At 33.3% G+C, this 20666-nt stretch overlaps 1 protein-coding gene across 2 annotated transcripts in view; it reads left to right on the forward strand.

Annotated features, from left to right (window-relative positions):
- The window catches only part of GAS2 (growth arrest specific 2), a 117548-nt gene that overhangs the window by 24918 nt on the left and 71964 nt on the right, over positions 1–20666 (forward strand). For both annotated transcript variants that reach the window (XM_063095680.1, XM_063095681.1), the window contains exon 3: positions 11724–11865. In XM_063095680.1, the coding sequence (XP_062951750.1) occupies positions 11724–11865 (142 nt within the window). The remainder of the gene's footprint in view (positions 1–11723; positions 11866–20666) is intronic.

Below are 20666 nucleotides of genomic sequence, written 5' to 3' on the forward strand. Positions count from 1 at the left end.
ATTAGAAAGGCTAGGGAAGAGTAGGTTTGGAAAAAGATCATGAGTTCCTATGCACATGTATAGTATACCTTCATTGGTTTCCAAAGGTTGTGAGCCCTGTGGACTCCCTGTTATACCACTTTTTAAATTTCTGCTTAAGGAAACATATAAGCAAACATATCTATAAAGATAACCTTGAATTTGCCTTGACATAGTCCTTAAAATATATTTCACTTGTAAACTGTTAAGATCAGTACTTATTTAAGTCACAAATGACTATAGACTTAATTCGGAGCTGATCTAGACACACCATTATATATGTTGATATATGCAGTAGACTCTATAAGGGTTCAGGAAACAAATCAATTTGTGAGAGTGCTTGGGGAAGTTTGCATGGAAGCAGTGGAATTTGAATCATCTAGACCTGCAAATAGACGGAAAGAGAGAAATTTCTTGCAAATGCCATATAAATTTGACTGACTCATATATTGAAACTGAAAAAATACAGGCATATTCTTGAGATAATGAATAGACCAATGTAGTTGATGTGCGGACTGTATGGGGAGAACTTTTGGCACATGGACCAGTGAAGCTGAGGAGCCTCATAGCTGCAAGACTTAAGCATTTGACCTTGCTTTGTAGGCAGTGAGAACATTAGATTAAGGACGATTAATCTGGTGGTAATGTGCAGATTGTGTTGGAGATATCTGAACTTGAAGACAGGAGGAACAATTTGTAAAGTTTCCACGTTTATTTAGACCTGGATGTTAAAGGGCCTGGAGTAAGGGTGTCAGTACTGTATTAAAAGGGGCAGGATAATTGAAGAGATATGTATTGGAAAATAGCAATGAGCTGCATTGGTGACTTACTGGCCACTGAAAGAAGGGATTAGGGAAGAATCAAAGCTACTATGGTTTTTGATATTTGAGAAACTATAATTATAAGGAGACAAAACTGAAAGAAGGAAATTCTGTCTTGGGGGAAAATCTAATTAATAGATATCACGGATGACAAGATATGTAGGTGGAAATGAATGATATTTTTAGATTGTGTTAATATGTTTTAGTGATCATTAAAATCTCCGATTTTACTGAAGCCCTACACTGAATATTATTTCAATTTGTTTAACTTTTCTTTACTTCATTTTTCTAACCCACACATATTTAAATTTTACTGTGTGCCAGACAGCATTTCAAGAATTTCCCATATAAACTCATATAACCCTCACAGAAACCCTGTAATGTAGATACTATTATTATACAATTTCACAGATGTGAAGTTGAATTAATTTGCCTGAAGTCACACAACTAGTAAATGAGAATTCAGGATTCAAACCAGGCAGTCTATCTCCAAACATTGTGCTTGTGACCCCTCTGCTGTCCCTTGTTGGGGAGAACTTATGCCTTAGCCATGCTCATATTTGTATTTGTCCAACAAATATTCCATTAACTACTATTTTTACTAGGTGCTGGGGGTAAAATGGTGAATAAAACCACACACAGTTCCATTCCTCATGAGACTTACAGTCTGGAGGGAGGGAGAGTTAATAGTCAATTAATCACATGCAGGAATGCAATAGCAGGAACACTTGAACAATGTGAATTCTACCCAATTAAAAAAAAGTGTGAAGGGTGGTGTTTGGGCGTAAGTGATCCTTCACCTGGGACTTGCAGTTAATTGGACAAAGAGGTATGGAAAGGGCAGAGAGAACAGTTATGTGTAAGGACCATATGATAAGAGGCAGGATGGGGATTAGGAAGGAGAAGGAACAAAAGCCAATATGGTTATAGGAGACTGAAGGGCTACAAAACTAGATAAGACTGTCTGAAGGTGGGAGCCAGGCTAATATAAACCACTGAACCAGTATTATAAGAAGCGTTGTCTTTATCCTTAAAGCACTGGGTAGTCACTGAACATTTTCAAGCAGGGGAAATCCAATCAAATTGGCCTTTTGAAAACCCCACTCTGATTAGAATGTAAAGATCAGAGATGAATGTGTAGCATGGTCATGAAAAAGAAATCAGAAGATAGAGAAAGGCAAATTGTAATTAAATCATCATACAAATGTAAAGCATTTGTTTTAAATTTTTATTTTTTCTTATTAGTAATTACAGATGTGATGATGAAATAGTCAACTCTCTTTAGGGCATTCTTTGTAAATGCAACTGAAAATAGACATGTATTTGAAAAAATTAACATTAATCGAGATAAGCTGTGACCTAGGATTGGCACTTTCAAGAACATTTTATTTCATCCTCAAAACATATTACAAATGTTGGACCTGCAGTTTCAAGATGTTAAATGGATTGAATAATTATTCACGGTCACCATTAGTCAATTGATGGGCACTCACAGTGTGCTCCGAAATATTCTGCAGTACAGTGAAGTAAGTAAAAAAAAAAAAAGAAAAAAGAAAGAAAAAGAAAGAGAGAGAGAGACATTCTTTGTTCAAAAAGTATTTAGGGATCTGTTAGCCATTAAAGTACAGTGGGTTTCCTAGAACCCAGAAGTAGAAAGCAGTTCTTCTGAAAACGCCTTTTTTTGTTGGATATTTTACAGATGGGTATCAAAAAGTAGTTTTGACTCAAATATTAAAATCAGTAGCTCTGTGAACTCAAAATTTGCTGCCAATAATTATAAACTATTACCTCTTAGAATGTGCAAAATATTTGTTGGAAATGAAAAATTCAAGATGCATTTTAAAAGGTTTTTCTTGCCTACTTCCTTAAGGTAGTTTCATGATTGTGGAAGGGATACAGAAAACTGACATATATTCTTGAATACATTTTAAAAACTATCATTAATTTGGTTGACCTACTGTAATTAATAATAATTACTATTAATTTTGTTCACAATCTGTAGAACTGTCACACCTAGTATCCAAAATTTCTTTCTCTTTGAAAAATCTTTCATATTTCATTCCTTATTGCACTCTTCCAGTTTTACTATTCTAGCTGTGATTTATGAGTTTCTCAAGATGGAGGTGGCAGGAAAGAAAGAAATAACTGCTTTTACTTTTGTATGATTATCTTTAAAATTTTTTTCCTTCAATTTATCGTTGATAACAACATAATTATTTTTCTAAAGCACATGGATAATTGACTTAATTTTTAGTTTAAAATGTTACAAATCTTTCTGTTATTCTCCATGACGAACACTGAGATTGTAATCTGGCAACCACATGCCTCTGCCCATATATCCAATTGTTCAAAATCAGGATTTCACATTAAAATATCTGGATTTCCTGGTTCTTCTGAAGGATAGGAACATTCAGCAATATTGGGACTGTTTCTTTATGGCAACCATGATTTAGAACTAGATAAATATGGCTGCTCCTCCTGGACATGGCATGAGCTCTTCAGTTTTCCATAATTGGCACCGTTCCTTATAGTCCCCTGGAGCTAACCACTTCATTCTTTTATTTAATTTGCCTGGCATCTTCTAGGCCTGTGAGTTCATAAACCTTGTTTGAGATTACAATTTTAGTAATCCTTGTCAGGCATAAAAGACCATTTGTGATACTGTGCTAGTCAACTTTTCTAATCTCATCTTCTCCACATGCATTCTGTATTCAAGCATAACACCCAGGCTTGTTCAAGTCTCTGTCACTTTCACTTTCTGGAATTCACTGCCCTTCTTGTCAGTCTGGTGAGCACTTTTAAGATCCTTCAATTCTGTTAATGGCTGCTCTTTTGTAAGGCCTTCACATACTGATAACTAATCAACCCCTCCCTAGAGTTAAATACAAACCCTTAAAACTCCCAAAGGACTAAATTTAAACCACTATCTCATGATTTTAGAGGAAATATACCAAAATTCTGCTGTGAGAATCCTTTTTTTATATTTCTTTTTTATTTATGTGACTATTCTTATAATACTACAGCATGAAGATTACACCAAAATTTTGATGTAAGAACTGTTTGCTGTAAAGTGGAATTTATCTTGGAGAGGGAAAGGAGCGGGAGGGTCCATTTTAGAATTTAAGTTCAGCTGCTACTGTACTAAATCACAGCTCACTGCTTGAGGCACAAGGCCCTGTCTCATAGTCTACAGGAGAGTGTTGTTGTACCAGAAAGGATTTTTTTTCTCCCTTTTGAAAAATTTCTATAATTTTGATCTTACTGAATATATTTTCATTCTTTCCAAAGCCACTTGGTAGTTCTTGATATTGTGAATATTTAATGAAATAATTTTATTGAAAGAGCTTATTTTTCAATAAAATAATATAGCGAAAGTAAAAGTAGCAAGGGGATACAAGTGGAAATGTTAATTCTATCATGGAAAGAGTGATTTTAGTGCCTGCATATTTGAACAGTACATTCTATATGCCATTTGGAAAAGGAAAGATATTTGTTCTTGGCAAGTGCCATGTCTTCTTTTATGTGTCTTTTCTATTTTATATCTGAAATGTCTACTTGATGTAATCAAGGAGAGTAGTGTGTTTCAAACTGTTGTGAAGAATGAATTATTTAAACTTCTAATATTAAATTTTCAGTCACAACATACAGGGAAGTGAAGATACCCTTCTTTCCGCTTTTTTCTTTTCTGGCTTGAGTAGGTGAAAAAGAATACATAACGCTTTATTTTAATGCTACCTGGCTGAAAATTTGTGTAAAGAATCAAATGCTGAAATATATTAAATTCAAGGCATCGGTGAGCTATTTTAGGACAGTTTAAAGTGTATTGGTATAAGAGACTGAATGATTTGATTTGAACTGTGTATGAGCTCTGTTTCTTTATCTGGAAAAAGACAATGTGTTTACCTACCTAACTCATGGTGTTTTTTGAGAATTAAGTAGGACAATCCATATGCAAGTAAGTGTGGCGTGCCTAGAGCATGAGGCACTCACAATGTTAATTCCCTCATTCCCTACCCCACTGTAAGTTTCAGCAAGCAGTAAGTCAGTACATCTTGGGTGTAAAGCACTATGTTTGGCACTGTGGCAGCATAATAAGAGCCTGGTTTTCCAGGTGAAGGTTATCTCAAACATTATAAATAGAATTGGTCACTACTTCCCTTTTAAAGCTGTAACACCCATGTCACCATAACTAGGGCATACCTATGTTGAATGCTGCAGTATATAAGTAAAATGTTTGTAAATGACCAACACAGTTGTATGTCTCAATAATTACACCCAGGGAAGCTACTGGATTTGAGAGGTGTTCAGAGACATGGAGATGCTGCTAGTAGTTGGGAGGGAGACTAGTCAAGTGGTTTTATATTGGACTATAAAACTCCAGATAATGGCTTTACTTTCCCCACTATAGATGTGCTATCTAATATGAAAGCCACCAGCCACATGTGGCTATTTAAATTTGATTATAACAAAATAAATTAGTTCCCCAGTCACACTCACCACAGTCCAAAAGCTCAATAGCCACATGTGACTAGTGGTTACAGATATAGAACATTGGTTAGTACAGATAAAGAACATTTCCATACGGAGTTTACCAGAGGTAAGAAAGGGGAAGGAGGAGGGGACAGGGAGAGGAGGAGGGGAAAGGGGAAGAATTGGTAAAGAGCCACAAAAAAATGATTACATTGTAGAAGGTTGAATACACTAATTATCCTGATTCGAGCATCACATATTGCACACAGGTAATTATATTCAACTCTCTACCCCACAGAAATGTACAATCAACTATGTTACAATAAAAAAAAAAAAAAAGAACATTTCCATAACTGCAGAAAATCTTTTAAAAAATTATTCTGGAACCTAAGGTTCAAATTTAGGATGAAGATAGAAAGAAGTGAGTTGTTTGACAACTTTTTTTGAATTCTTGTACCCATAATGGAAAAAGTGAATGTTTGCAAGAAAATACAAAAGAAGAAAATCACAGGTAATTCAGTATGTTTTTACTTGTATCGATGGATCTTTATTGACCACTTCATAACACTTGAATTATGTTATTTAGTTGGCACTCACGCACACATAGCAAATGAGGTGTGGATGTTTTCTATGCACATTGTATAGAAAAAACTAAGAAAACAGACTTTAAGTAACTTGTCCAAAGTATCATAGCATGAAGGTGATATAGCTGACTTGGAACTCAGGTAATTGGACTCCAGATCCTAGCAGGTGATTGACCTTAGAGGCAATAGACTGAATTAGAAGAAAATTTAAATTATTTCTTTTTATTTTGACCAAACTTCGTTGTCATCTGAAGGAAATGGGGAGGACACTGCTGAAATGAATAACTGTTTTCTTATAGGTTAATTAGCTAATATACAAGTATTTTAGGGAGGACTACAAATACGTATCCCAGGTTAATCCTGCTGAGAGATGCAAAGATAAACAGTAGACTCTTTATATTAGAAAATTTAATATGCCTCCTATTGACTGTGTGTACATGATCCCAATAGTTTATTGGTAGTAGTTCCTCATTTTTCCAACATAAAATATTGAATTCCACAGCACGTAGGCCAGTGTACAGTAGCCACTCTTACTAGTGAGTGAGCCTGCCTAAGTTTTCTACCCAATTTTAGGACAGCTTCACTGTTCTCTATCCACTATTCCATATCTAGTAACTTACAAAAACAACTCAAAGATACTACTTAAATTTTTCAGTTTTGCTTTTTGGAATTTGTGGGAAACATTTTCTGTACTGTTATGCTATAAATTTTGTAAATTTTGAAGGCCCTAGAAATATATCCCTTGGAATTGTCAAAATTACAATGCAGAGTTTTTGGTCTTGCCCTCAATTTGATTATGATCTAGTTTGAGGGGTCAAGTCTAACCATTTATTCATTCATCAGTTTTTGAGGATATAATATGCAAAAGCATTGTCTAGAAAAAAAAACTTGACAGTTTTTTATTGAAACATAATTGATTATACATATTTGTGGGGTACAGATTTGAATATCAATGCTGTGTACAATATGTGGTGATCAAATCAGGATAATTAGTATACTTATATTCATAAAACATAATCATTTTGAACCTTAACCAATTTCTCACTTATCTCCCTCCCCCTCCCCCTTTTCATCTCTAATAACCACAGTTCTGTTCTCTATTTTTTGTAAGTTCAACATACTATTGTGAGTTCTTTCTTTCTTTCTTTTTCTTTTCTTCTTTTGTCTTCTTCTCTTTATGTATTTTTTTATTTTTTTTAGCTCCCACTATGAGTGAGGGCATGCGGTATTGCTCTTCTGTGCATGGCTTATTTCACTTAACATAATTTTCTCTAAGTTATATAATCTCTAAGTTATAGAGATCTTTCATCTCCTTGGTTAAATTGATAACTAAGTATTTTATTTTTTTGGTGACTATTGTAATGAGCTTGCTTTCTTGATTTCTCTTTCTGCTAATTCATTGGATCAATGAAATGAAAAAAATGTTTTTTGAGAAGATAAACAAAATAGACAAACAAGTAGGCTAACGAGAGAGAGAGAGAGAGAGAAGACCCAAATAATAAAAATCAGAAATGAGAAATGAAAAAGGAGACATTACAACTGATAATGCAGAAATGCAAAGAATCATTAGAGGCTATTACAAACAAGTGTATGCCAACAAATTTGAAAACCTGGAGGAAATGGATAAATTTCTGGACACATACAAATTACCAAGACCGAACCAAGAAGACATAGCAAGCCTGAACAGACCAATTACAAGTAATGAGATTAAAGCAGTAATCAGCAGTCTGCCAACAGAGAAAAGTCCAGGTCCAGATGGTTTTATTGCTGATGTCTACCAAGTATTCCTTTAAAGAGGAATTAATACCAGTTTTCTTCAAACTATTCCAAAAAATTGAAACAGAGGCCATTCTCCCAAACTCATTCCATGAGACCAATATCACCCTGATACTAAAACCAGACAAAGATGCAACAAAAAAAAATTACAGGCCAGTAGTATCTCTGATGAACATAGACTCAAAAATCCTCGACAGAATGTTAGCAATCAGAATACAGGAACACATCCAAACAATTATAGATCATGATCAATTGGGATTCATCCCAGGGATGCAAAAATGTTTCAACATATGCAAGTCAATGAATGTGATACACCACATCAACAAAATAAAGGACAAAAAGCCTATGATTATCTCAGTAGATGCAGAGAAAGCATCTGACAAAATTCAACATTCCTTATGATAAAGACTTTTAGCAAATTAGGTATGGAAGGAAAGTATCTCAATACAATAAAAGCCATATATTACAAACCCACTCTCAATATCATTCTGAATGGGGAAAAGCTAAAAGCTTTTCTCTTAAGAACAGAAACAAAACAAGGATGCCCACTCTTACCACTCCTCTTTAGCATAGTTTTGGAAATACTAGTCAGAACAATCAGGCAAGAGAAAAAAATAAAAGGCATCCAGATAGCAAAAGATGAAATCAAACTGTTCTTGTTTGCAGGTGACGTGATCCTATATGCACAAAAACCTAAAGATTCTACAAAAAAAATCCTATAGCTAGTAAACAATTTCAGTTGCTGCATACAAAACCAACATACAAAAATCAGTAGTATTTTAATACCCCAATAACAAAGTAGTGGAAAAACTTTCATGAGTAAACAATTAAAACAGTTAAATTGGAGAGCTGGGAAGGAGTAGGAGTTGGAGTTCTTTGGAGAGTTGAGAAGTAATGGGAAAACCAATACTTCTCAGGTGAGCTGTGTGTAGTTTCTCTTTTGAATCCCTAATGAGTATCCTTATTCCTAGTTAAATGTGATGGACTTTATAGGTACTGTGTATGAGGGTTCATGACTCATTTGAACTAATGAGGATGACTTTTCAAAATTCTACCAATGAATTGTTTCATCTGCATGAAGATTAGAAACTTCAGTTCACACTGTTTACCATTTACCAGTCTTCAGCTGACATGAGACCACTGAATCTAACAGCTTCATAACAGAAACAACCATAAATCACCTAAATATGAAATAATTAGAGCAGTATTACTGCTGAATTCTTCAGCATCAGAAACTCCCAGGTTATGAAGTATGAATAGCCAGCTTTCATTTTGCTTTACAATAACTTTCATATCTTTTAATATGATTACATTGAATTTTAAGTAAATACTTAGACTCTAGTATATGATATGTAGATGGCTTTGTAAAGACCACAACCTAGTGGGGGAAAAAAAGCCTATGTTTATTTATGTGCTCTGTGGTTGTCCTTGTAAGTTCTTAGAGAGTGGGCTGCAACGATTTTGATGGCTTGTCGCTTATGGGTATTCTTTCAAAATGAACCCCTTGGCGGTTTAAATGTCAAAGCAATCTCTTGCTTCTCCAATGCAGTATGGATATTGTGTTTCTTTTTTGCCACACAGACCATGCACCTCATGCCCTTTAGCATGCCCTTAGCTGTGTCAAATGTTTTACACTTCCTAGATGATAGTTCCTGTGCTCAGATTCATTCATTGGTTTGAAGTGGTTTGACAAAATTCTTGCTCCCCGGCACAAAGATGTAGGTGATAAGTCTTAAAGTGGATCATTGTTTAGATTTATTTAGTTCTTTTCTTAAAGATGATTTTTGTCTTATTTACATCATTAAAATGCTTTACAGTCACTTCTTGGAAATTTTTTTCAGCAAATCCATTTTTTAAGAAATGTTTTGCTTGACATAATTTACATATTTTGAGATTTTTATTTGAAAGCATTGATAAATTATAAGTTTCTCAAAATCCTATTTCTTTTGAAATTGTGTGAAATAAGTAAATGATCCTCTATGCATCAATCAATCCCCCTCCTCAAAGATAATTTTATCAATTTGATGTATGTCCTTCTTGAATTATTCCTAAGTTTATATTCTCTAAATATATAATATAATATTCATATATATGATAACATATTAATATGCGATTTACCTTTATACATGTCCATCTCCGTTGTGTGTACACACATACACACCCATCATAAAATGGGATCATGGTACATATAACCATTTGCAAATTTGATTCTTCTTCTGAGTATATTCTGAACATATTTCTGCTTCACTATATATACATTTGTCTAATCTTCAAAAAAATGATTGCATAGAATTCCATTGTACTTATAAACTGTATGTTATTCTACCCACCCTCTCGTCACATATCGTTTTTGCTATTATTTTTCCTTTCAATCAGTATTGTAACAAATATACTTGTACATGTATTTGAAGAACTAATGCTATTATATCTACAGGATATATTTTTAGAAATGAATTGCTAGATTTAAAGTTATATGTATTTTAATGTTAATAATTACTAAATGATATTCATGAATATTTTATAAAGGAGACATTGTACTATGCTATTTTGATTGTTATTACAATTTATATAGGAAAACATTTCTTTGAAAATGATTACTGATATCTGGACCAAATCATTTAAGAAGATATTGCTATATAGATAACACCATATAAGGTTTATATATCTATAGTGCCTAGAGTATATATATATGTGTGTGTGTATATATATGTATAAATAATTGTGTATTCAAACACTTTGATTATATCTATCCTAATAAAATTCAGTCTGCAACAAGGAGATGGATCTTTGATGTTAGTCAGACACAGCCTTTAAGCAATGTAGTAACTGAATGTCTTAGTTTATTTAGCCATAAAATCCCTGGACATGAAGAACTCTAGTAACAGTTTGATATTAGTAGAATTTCACCAATCCACTATTTTATTTGCTGTAAGCATTCTTGAAAATGAGCTCAACAATCAACAATATTTTGGTTCTATTTTCTGGTTCACAGTGAATAGAGGATACACCCTCTATAAACTTAAATTATGAAGTTCTTCTCCTTTGATGGTTTTGCTCTTTGCGGCGAAGATCTATACACAACCCAGATCATCTAAATACTTGGCTCAGTCTTTCACATCACGTAGAATCACATGCTTTATCTTCACGAATGCCATGGAAACAGGTTATAGTCTATAAAAAAATTTTTTAAAAAAGCAAAAAACAGAAAAAGCTGTAACACTTGGTATGGTGCTAAGGGAGATTTTCTGACTAAAATTTTATGAGACTGTTAATAGGAAAGTCTGTCCAGGTTCCCATCTTCCCTTATCGTGAGAATTTTTTTACCCCAGATAGAAATGATTCAGAATGTAAATAGTATCTTTCAAGTTCAAATAGCAGAGCTCAGAATGGAATTAATGTTTATATTATGTAGTATAGCTATGCGCTATGATTTAAAAGGGAATCGTTTGAAAAAAAAAAAAAAAAAAAAGACTGTGGAATGTTATAGTTAAAAGGTTTAAAATATCTCCCTTTCTTGGTGTTGGTGATAGAGACTTGTGATGTTAAGTAATTCTGCTGGTCTCTTTTGACTTTATAATTCTTGTGTAATTTTTATCGTATGTGTTAATGTATTTACATAAGGGCATATGTGTTACACGTATATTATTTTCATATAGTATATTTGTGTTTCTCTCATTCCTCATTCACAAATGAGAAATACATTTATAAATACTTCATGAGAAATGCTGATAGAATGGTTAAATAAAAGAGGAAGCAAAAAAAATAGTAATAGAAGAGAAAGCGAAGAGTCAACCTGAGCCAGGAAAGGGACTTAAGTGTATTTACTACTAGATAATAAAAAGTCAAGGATATGTGCTTGCAGGCACAAATTTTTATGACCTCTTACTAGCAGGTAACTTTCATAGCATTTCGTTTCCTTTCTATAGTTTTCCACAAACCTATTTATTGATATGAGGTCATTCCAAAGTATTTTGTTTAAAACATAAATGTGTTTTTGTGTTACTGTGATGGCTTTGCCGGATATTCCACCAGAGTGAATTTCTTTATTTTTCAGAGTCTGCCACTGAAGAAGATTCCATGCAAAGCCAGTGCACCCTCAGGTTCCTTTTTTGCCAGAGATAATACAGCAAATTTCTTATCCTGGTGCCGAGATTTAGGGGTGGATGAAACATGTCTATTTGAATCGGAAGGTTTGGGTATGTATTTCCTTTAGAATTTTAGCTCACAAAATACTCAAATTATTTTTGTCTTAGTATAGCCATCAGAAGTTTTGTGTATGGTGTTATTTTTTATATTATTAGATCCAAAAAATCTGAGTTTTTTTTGTAAATGTGCAGGTTTGCTGTTGACTTGGCCCTTTGAAGATAGAAAAATGCGAATTCTGTCTTATTATTGGTCACCTTGTGGATAAAAGAAGAGGATCAGAAGTAGCACAGTTTTTTCCCAAACTAAAAATGAGGGCCAATAGTGCAAAAGTGGTGGATATGTAGACAACACAGAGCTAAATTTTACCACCAGGCTGTAATCTGGACTAGAAGGGTAGCTATATAAGGAGAGCACTATTGTCTTTTTACTTCTACAAAAGTATGAAAACACTATCTTCCATGAGCTCTATCTTTGTTGAGACTGAAGTTTGTTAGTTTATTTATTTATCTATTTTTTTAGTGAGTTAAAAATCAAGGAAATGAGATATTGAGATCATTAAATGTTTGGAGTGTCCCTGCATCGCTACAAAACTGACACATGGGGAAACTGCTTTATTATTATGTTGATTTGTTAGTTTGTTCCTTGTATAACTTTTCGTTAAAGAAGATTTTTTCAGTGACTTCTATAGGCCAGTGGATTACTAAGAGCTATGAATGTAAATCCAATCTTGTCTCAATTTTCTCAAGGTCCATGAGTTATTCTGTTAGTTGAACTAATAAAACTTTGACATAGAATCTAAGAAGAGTCAATCTAATACTATATTTTTTCTGCTGAAAATATTACTATTAGCTCAAGATTCTAGTGTGTATTTAATGCATATTATTTACCTTGATGGCTTTAAAAAAATGCAAGTAATAAATAATGCATTTTATCCTGAAACTATAATGCAACTTATATAATGACCTTGGTTTATAAATATGTGTTCTGTAGCATATAAAATTATGTCAAGAATTTTGAGATGGCCTACTTCTTCACTGTTTGAAAAACAAACTGACATTATCAAAAGACAGTTCATGATAATTTATGTATGTAACTATTGAGTATTTTGCTTAAAAATCTTTGGTTTTGATTATCTTATGTATTATAACTTATCTTAAAAACTTGCAATTAACATGCATTTATATATCCAAGAAAGTTTAATAAGACCAACTTCTCAAGGCAAGAAAATTTAAAATCATTTTTAATCTTCTCAGTACCAAACTAAATCAAATAGGTAGGCTTTCTAGTTTGCTGCTCAATGAAAAGATAAATTTGAAATTTCTGTGGCTCAGAGTAGGACTTGTGGTGATGTATAATAGGCCCTGGAGAGACAGAAGAGGGGGGCCAATCTTATAGCATTGACTTTAGGATTAGTAAGAGAAAGGAAACAGCTGTGCCCCTAGATGTTAATGATAATCAAGAGGAAGGACAATGAGAAATTCCATTTCCCCAAGTGGAACCCTTTCTCCTTGGATTCTTTTTTTATTATTCACTGTGGGTGAGGAAGTGATTGAGCCACTGCTGATGGCCTTGGACTCTGTACTTGCGGAATTGACTTTCTTGCAACAATAACACTGTGTACTCTGCTTGATGTCTTTTCACACTTCACTTTTGAAAGGGAATTTAGGGCAAGGGTTTTTTTTCTTTTTTTCCTACCTCAAGATTTCATTTCAGTAGCACACAAGATGAAGAACATCCTTTGTGTCCTAGTGTTTTGAAGAGCATATAAAATGAAAAGATGCCCTGATGAAGGGGAAAAATGTGTTTGAATGAATAATAAAGTAGATCACTGTACTGAGTGTGTATGAAGAGGCTTCTGTTTTTAGCCGTTCAAAGGTTTTTGCCTGCATAAAGCATCCTTATCTTTGTGGCAACTGATATGCTACCCTCTGTTTCAGTGCTTTTTTTTGTACAATTATTTGTCAGAGGATCTTGATTCACAACTCAATCTGTTCTCTTTCCACAGCAGCTAATGACAAGAGATCTCAGTGGGTGGGGCAAGATGTGCTGGGGGTAAACAGGGCAGTGTGGACAGCTGGCTGATTCCATATGCTTCTTTCATGCTTCTTGTCTTTTCAATTCTTGGCAGATAACTTCCTATGCCACATGCGAGAACATACAGGGTATAACCTGCAATTTATCTTCTATAATATTCTTGAGAAATAAATTTTCCTCTGTGAAATGTCAGTTCTTAGATCATTAAAGTTCACTCTATCCTGAATGTTGTTTCAAATGAGCCAATAGAAAAAGGTCATGAAAAGCCTATTCATAAAGATTTATAAAAATCCAATTAAGATATAAAAATGTTGGACATCTTAGTACTAAGGTAAATGTAAATTAAAACTATAAATATCATATTTTAGAAAACTGTATGTTTAGTGTTGGTGAATATGTAGAAAAACAGTCTCTTGTATGCATTGCTGAAGAAAACTGGGAATTGGTATGCCTTCTTTGGAGGGGAATTTGACATTATAGATCAAAGACCTCAGAAGTGTTTACATACTTTGGTTAAGTTGTTTGACTTCTAAAAGTTTATCTGAAGGAAATTAGAAGAGATAGGCATCCAATATTCATTGAAACAATTTTTGAAAAAAAAATGGACTATGATATTTGGTGGTAGCTTAAAACAAACTATAGTCATCCATAGATACCAACCAAAAATAATATTCCTGAAACTATTTAAGGATTTGGGAAAATATGATATAGTATGACATGGGCTTACATATTTATACCTAGTATATAAAATTCCATATTCAGGAAAAAATAAACAGTACTTGGGTTGTAAGTGACTTTAGATAGTAAATAATTATGGCATATAATCTGAAACATGAAGAATTAATTTTATTTACATTAAGATATAATTGGACCAATTTGTATAGAGAATTATTTAGTGACATAACATTTTATACATTGGCATATGATAGAGTCTTCTTTATATCATTCAGGTTAAACTGACCCAAGTGATCATGAGATTGTATACTGTATAATAACAGATAACACAGATTTTTGCATGCTCTGTGGAGTATATTCTAACCTTAAGAGACTACATGTAAAGCTCAGCCTGACCCCTGCTGTTCAAATCATGTTGACATGTAGGTCAGTAACTGGAAGAGAGGTTTTTTTTTCATGTCTCTTGTTTATTAAGATTAATAATTGGTTTTATTAGAATCCTTTAAAATATATAGAGTTGTGCTTTAAGTTTAAAAAGATGAACATGGGTATTTTCTCAAATTTAAAAGTATATAGGTTATCAATCTAAAAATAAAAATAGTACCCTAATAATTATTTTAATAGAAATGAACTTTAAATTGTGTAATAAAAAAAAATATTTAGAAGGCTCTGGGTGTGAAAGCTAATAAACCAGCTCCTTAAATCGGCTGTATTCTTGGGTGTGGGGGGTTATTATTCGTAATATACATTGGCACAGCAATTTAGAAATTCTCAAGTTAGTTCATTTTGTTTTTTCCAGAGCCTTGTTTATTTTGCTTTATTTGCATTCTGGTGAGCTGGGAGATGGGAGACAAAAAGGGTATGGGGGGAATGCTTTAAAAATACACTTTTTTGTTTGCTATAATTGTGTCAATATCACTATGTTATTGGATGATTATAGGATTTGGAAGCCAGTGACTATTCTTCATCTATTTCTCTGAGAAAGAATCTACTCAACAAGAAAAGGGTTTGCTCCCTGCTGTGCAGCATGCAAATGTGTGTGACCTGTTTGAGTGTAACTTTTTATTTTCTGTTTGTGTTTGCCATGCGGTTCTGTCTTCTTTTGATGCACCGCTCTGATGAGCACAGTATTACAAAATCCTTTGTCCTATTGAACGTTGGTCAGCATTTTGCTTCAAATCAAATCTTACCTAAATGCAGTATTGGTTTGATTTTGCTGCACAAAAGTGAAAAAGATTGTGCATGGGTTTTTAAACATTAATATTTTTCCATTTTACACTTTAAAATATATTTTATATCTGTTGCATCAGAAAAAGAATTTATGCCTGCTTTCTAGTGTTCGATAAATCACCCTTTGTTCTTGTTACTCTTCTTGTTGTCTGTATTGAGCACTATAAGTGTATTATTGTGGGAAAAAAGCTATATTACTTTTAGTTGTATCAATGTAAAATAACAATTTCAGGACACTCATTCAGCTCTGGGTATTTATATTCATGTTCTTTCTTTCCCAGGATCATTTTCTTTCAGACGTCTTTTTAAAGCACCTTTTTGTTTTATAAAGTACTTTATTTAGCATCTCAATTCACTTTTTACTTTTGAACTCAGGGCACCTTTGCAAACCTAGCCATTTGCCCTATGCCAGGAAAATATGAGAGAACAACATTGAATTTGATTGAGAGAGCTAAATGTCTCCCTGGGATGACAGCTTTATCAAGCACTTTACAAAGTTAAGTTTGCATTAGGAAAGTGAACAGATTTCCAGCTTTTCCAAGATTGAATTTTCACTATACCAATGTTTGATAGTTATAGCTATATGCTCAATAAAGTGTAGCGAAGCAGTGTACACATGCTACCATATGTACTTTCTCAACAACCATAATTTTATAAATGAGAAGCTGAGAATTCAAGAATTAAATCCCTTCCCTGATGCTACACAGCTTCTGAATGGCCCATGTAAGATTTGAATTCAGCTCCATTCACCTCCAAAGATCATGCCCCAGTGTTACAAAAAGTCCTGATTTGTTTGAATTAATCTGAGACATTTGTAGAATTATTTCAAGTAAAAGGAAAAATAAAATATAAATCTAAACCAACTTTAAAAAGACTCTTACCCTCTTACCTCTGAGTGCTGTTCTAAGTGGTAGTCACTTAATCTGTTAGTTTAACATAAGTGTTCGGTGCTAGAGAAAGAAAGAACCCTCCTTGTTCCAGGATATTTCTTATCTTAGCAGCAAAGATAATTAACTACATTCTGTTCTATAGATCTTCCATTACTGATGAGATTATGTAAATGAATGCTCTTTGTTTATATGATTCATGTGGATGTGATATTCTATTTTAAATCATTCTGTCTAGTGATTCTAAGAAATTTGGATACTCCCACACTCAGCATTATTAAGTTTGTGAGAGTCTCCCTTGTTTGCATTTTCCTTCTTTTCAGTTTCAGATCAGTGTTATAGCCCCCCAAATTGCTATCCCTAATTGCCTTCTACATCTAAACTCATAGATTCCTGTGTGAATCTAACTCCAGTGACATGACATGGGGAACAGCTTATGACTATCTCTTCACTTTCTTGGGAAGGAGCTTTTGTACCTTAGAGGTCCTGGCAGGAGAGAAATGCGTATACTATCCATTAAGGGCTAATCCAATGAATGAATTATTTTCTCTCCATTCATCAGCACCACGGTTATTCTTTACATGCGTAGAGCATGTTTCATATGTAAAAGCATATATAAATATATTTAGCAAAATAGATATAGGAATGATAACTGATATTTTTTGTTAGAATCATAACATTGATTAATACAGTGCTTGTCAAACTTTACTATACATACCCATCACCTGGAAAGCTTATTTAAATGCAGTTTCTGATCAGTAGGGCTGGGATGGGGCCCAATAATAATTCAAAACAAGCTACCAGGTAGTGCTGGTACTGCTAGTCTGTGGACCACACTTTAGTTGCAAGGGAGTAACATTTATTGAGTGTTTACCATGTACCAAATGATTTCACCATATAATCACCTTATAAGGAAGAGGAAGTAGAAAGCATGACACCTGCTTCAGAGAGGAGGAAATGATGCGGCCATGAGTAGAACCGAATTCTTTTGATTTCTAGTTTACTGTTTCTTCTACTATACACTCTCCTCAATTTTTTAAAACTTTTTCTCTGCTTTGAGAAAGTAGGCAGCCATTACTTTATTACATTTTTACTATTAAACAAGATGTAGTTGAAAATATAATCAAGTTTTTTTCTAAATGAAAAGCTAAAAAAACAGGATTTTTTGCGAAAATTACCGTGAATGTTGTATCCTCTTAGTTGTAGAGAAACCAAATGGACAACACAATTTTTCATACTTTCTTTTCTTTGCCCCTCTGTTAAAACTTAACCAATCTAGCTGAACTATACGCTCATGGTCTAATGCATCTCATCCTTGCAGATTCTGTGACATTGAAACTCTACCCCTTACTTTAGGGGGAGGCCTTATTTTCTATTCCTGGAGCTAGCAGCATTCCATTTGACATTTGATGCCCATGAGATTTTTATAGAATCTAGGTTATAAGATTGAGTCTCTTGCCACATATTTTTGAATGGATATCTGTGTTACTTTTCCCAGAGGTATTCTGCATTATGCTTTTCTTTGAAATGGTTTTGATTATTTAAAAAGAAGCCTCCAGTGATAAAAACCTTTTGTATAATATTCACCATTGACAAGAGAGCTTTTCATTTGTTAAAGAGAATTTGTTCAGAGGGAAGAAAGCAACAGATTTCTTCTTCTACCCCTAACTCAAAGCAAAAGGCCATATTAGTATTACAATGATACAGTTGGAGAAAATGTTTCCTACTGTAAATTTCAGTCTAAGTAGATTTTTCCCCCCCTTTTTTTGGAAGAGACAAAGGAGTAAATATGTTTAAAATGAGTAGTGTATATGACTCAATTCAAGGACTTTATTTCAAACCCAGTATCCTAAAAGTTGACTTTCTAATCATCCTGATAAAGATATGCATTCAGTATTTCACCTTCTAAAATATAAAATACATAATCAACTTAGATAATTTACTAAAAATGTACTCAACTAAATTATTTTATTCTCAGAGACAGAGGAAAATTAATGGCAAGATGTTTGGTGTTTCAAAAAATGGCATGTCCTAATGTAGTTTTTAGTTAAACTTTATACTTAGTACTGACAATTGCTAAGGGATATCTGCTTTATACCTGTCTGTATAGGCTGGCAAAATAGACAGATTTAATCTAAAAGTTTATTAAATTTAGAATTATCTATTTCTGGATATAATATAAATGATAAAATCTTTAAAATACACTCTGTAACAGGACCTCTCTAAATTATATCTTCCACCAGTAATTTTTTTCATTCCAGAATTTCTTCCACTGCTTAGTATAGTGACTGATATGTTATAGACGCATAAAAAATGCTTACAGAAAAAAAAAGTGAATTAATGTTCATTGATTAAATCAAATGAAACAACAAAAAGAAAAATAATAAAGAAAACTAACATCGGGCAAGTACTTTATATGTGCCAAATCCTGTGCCAAATAGTGTCCTAAGCATAACAATAAATATTATTTAATTATCTCAAAAAATATTGTGAGATGGGCACTACTGCTTTCCCTAAGAAAACTGAGATTTTATAGAATAACCTCCCAAAATAACACACCTAGTAAATGTTAGAGCTCATAGTCACACCCGGATCTTTGTGGCCTGAATCACACAACCACTGTACTCTTTCCACCTATTAACTTCAGTTTAGAACTTGCTTTAGTGCAAAAATCAGTCACTTCTTTATAATATAGGTACTACTTAAAACACTTCTGAACTTAATTTTATAGCAATAAGGTAAGAGTGCTTGTTTCTGCAATTAAGTAAGCATTTACATACTATAAATCTTGTCTTATTAAGTATGATAGGTAAAATTTTAGTCTTTATTTAGTATATTCATCATTACCACTATCACCATCACATAATATTCGTTATAGTCAATATTATGAGGTATAGCAGATACTACAGAATTATTCTAGGTATTGTACTAAATTATGCACCCCTACAGATTTATCTCATTCATTGCTCACTAGTCATCCAACACTGATTACTTTTTGGGCCAGGCACTGTATGGCCAATATTTGAAAAGCCATTAACACATGAGGCAATACTATAGGTGTGTTTAGAAGCAATTTTATTGAATTTTTAAAGATAGTATTTCCAAGAAAACATGAAAGTAAAACATTATCTTTTTGTTCACGTTTTCCTAAGAAATGATGCTGGGAAAGTGGTTTATTTATCTTGATTTTCTAATGAGTTCATAGTATATTCAATGTTTGAGTTTTGGCATTCGAAAGCTGTGCTGTTTTAAATTGGCAAATGCGGAAGCAAAGAAATACACAGTCGTGATACATGTTAAACTGCATTTCTTATGTTACCCACATTATTGTTTTACTTCAGAATGAATTTGATCTTCCATAAAATATGCCCATTTACATACAAATGCTTATATAGTTTTTCAAATGTGTATGATAAGTTGGTTAAAGAACTATTATAGTTCAGTCGGGTATTACTTTTCTTTATTTGGTTATTGACTGCATGTGACACAGTTTGGTCAGTTCACAAATAATTTTCACATTTTGACACTGTTCAAGAAATGCATGAAATTGTATCTAAAGCTCCCAGAGATTTAGCCACTTGCTCACTCTGCTTTCACTTAAGATGAGGGCTTTAGCAGGGCATTAAAGCTAGTTGTCTTCTCAGTTTTCATGTCGTCCTTTCTCTCACTCATCACTCCGATATGTTATTTTATACCGTGGACATGGGGGGGAAAAAAGTCTGATTCAGAAGAAATTGACAATCTATATAGGAACATTGATTTTCATTTGTTTATTTTGTGATGTTTGTTATTCTCTATTTGAAATCGATGACCATGTCACATTACAGTCCCTGTGTTACCTTGCACTGAAGTTGATTTAGTGTATCAAAGCTTGCATAGTTGGTGTTATGGTGTTATGCTAGCCAAAGTCAATGTGTGGGGCATTTGGAATATTTTTATTTTAAGCCCCTTTAATTAGAAGTAATTCTAATCCTAACTACGGTTTTTTGACAGTTCACTAACAGTCAGCTGAAACTAAAATTTAT

Source organism: Cynocephalus volans, chromosome 4 (assembly GCF_027409185.1).
Source record: "Cynocephalus volans isolate mCynVol1 chromosome 4, mCynVol1.pri, whole genome shotgun sequence".
NCBI lineage: Eukaryota > Metazoa > Chordata > Mammalia > Dermoptera > Cynocephalidae > Cynocephalus > Cynocephalus volans.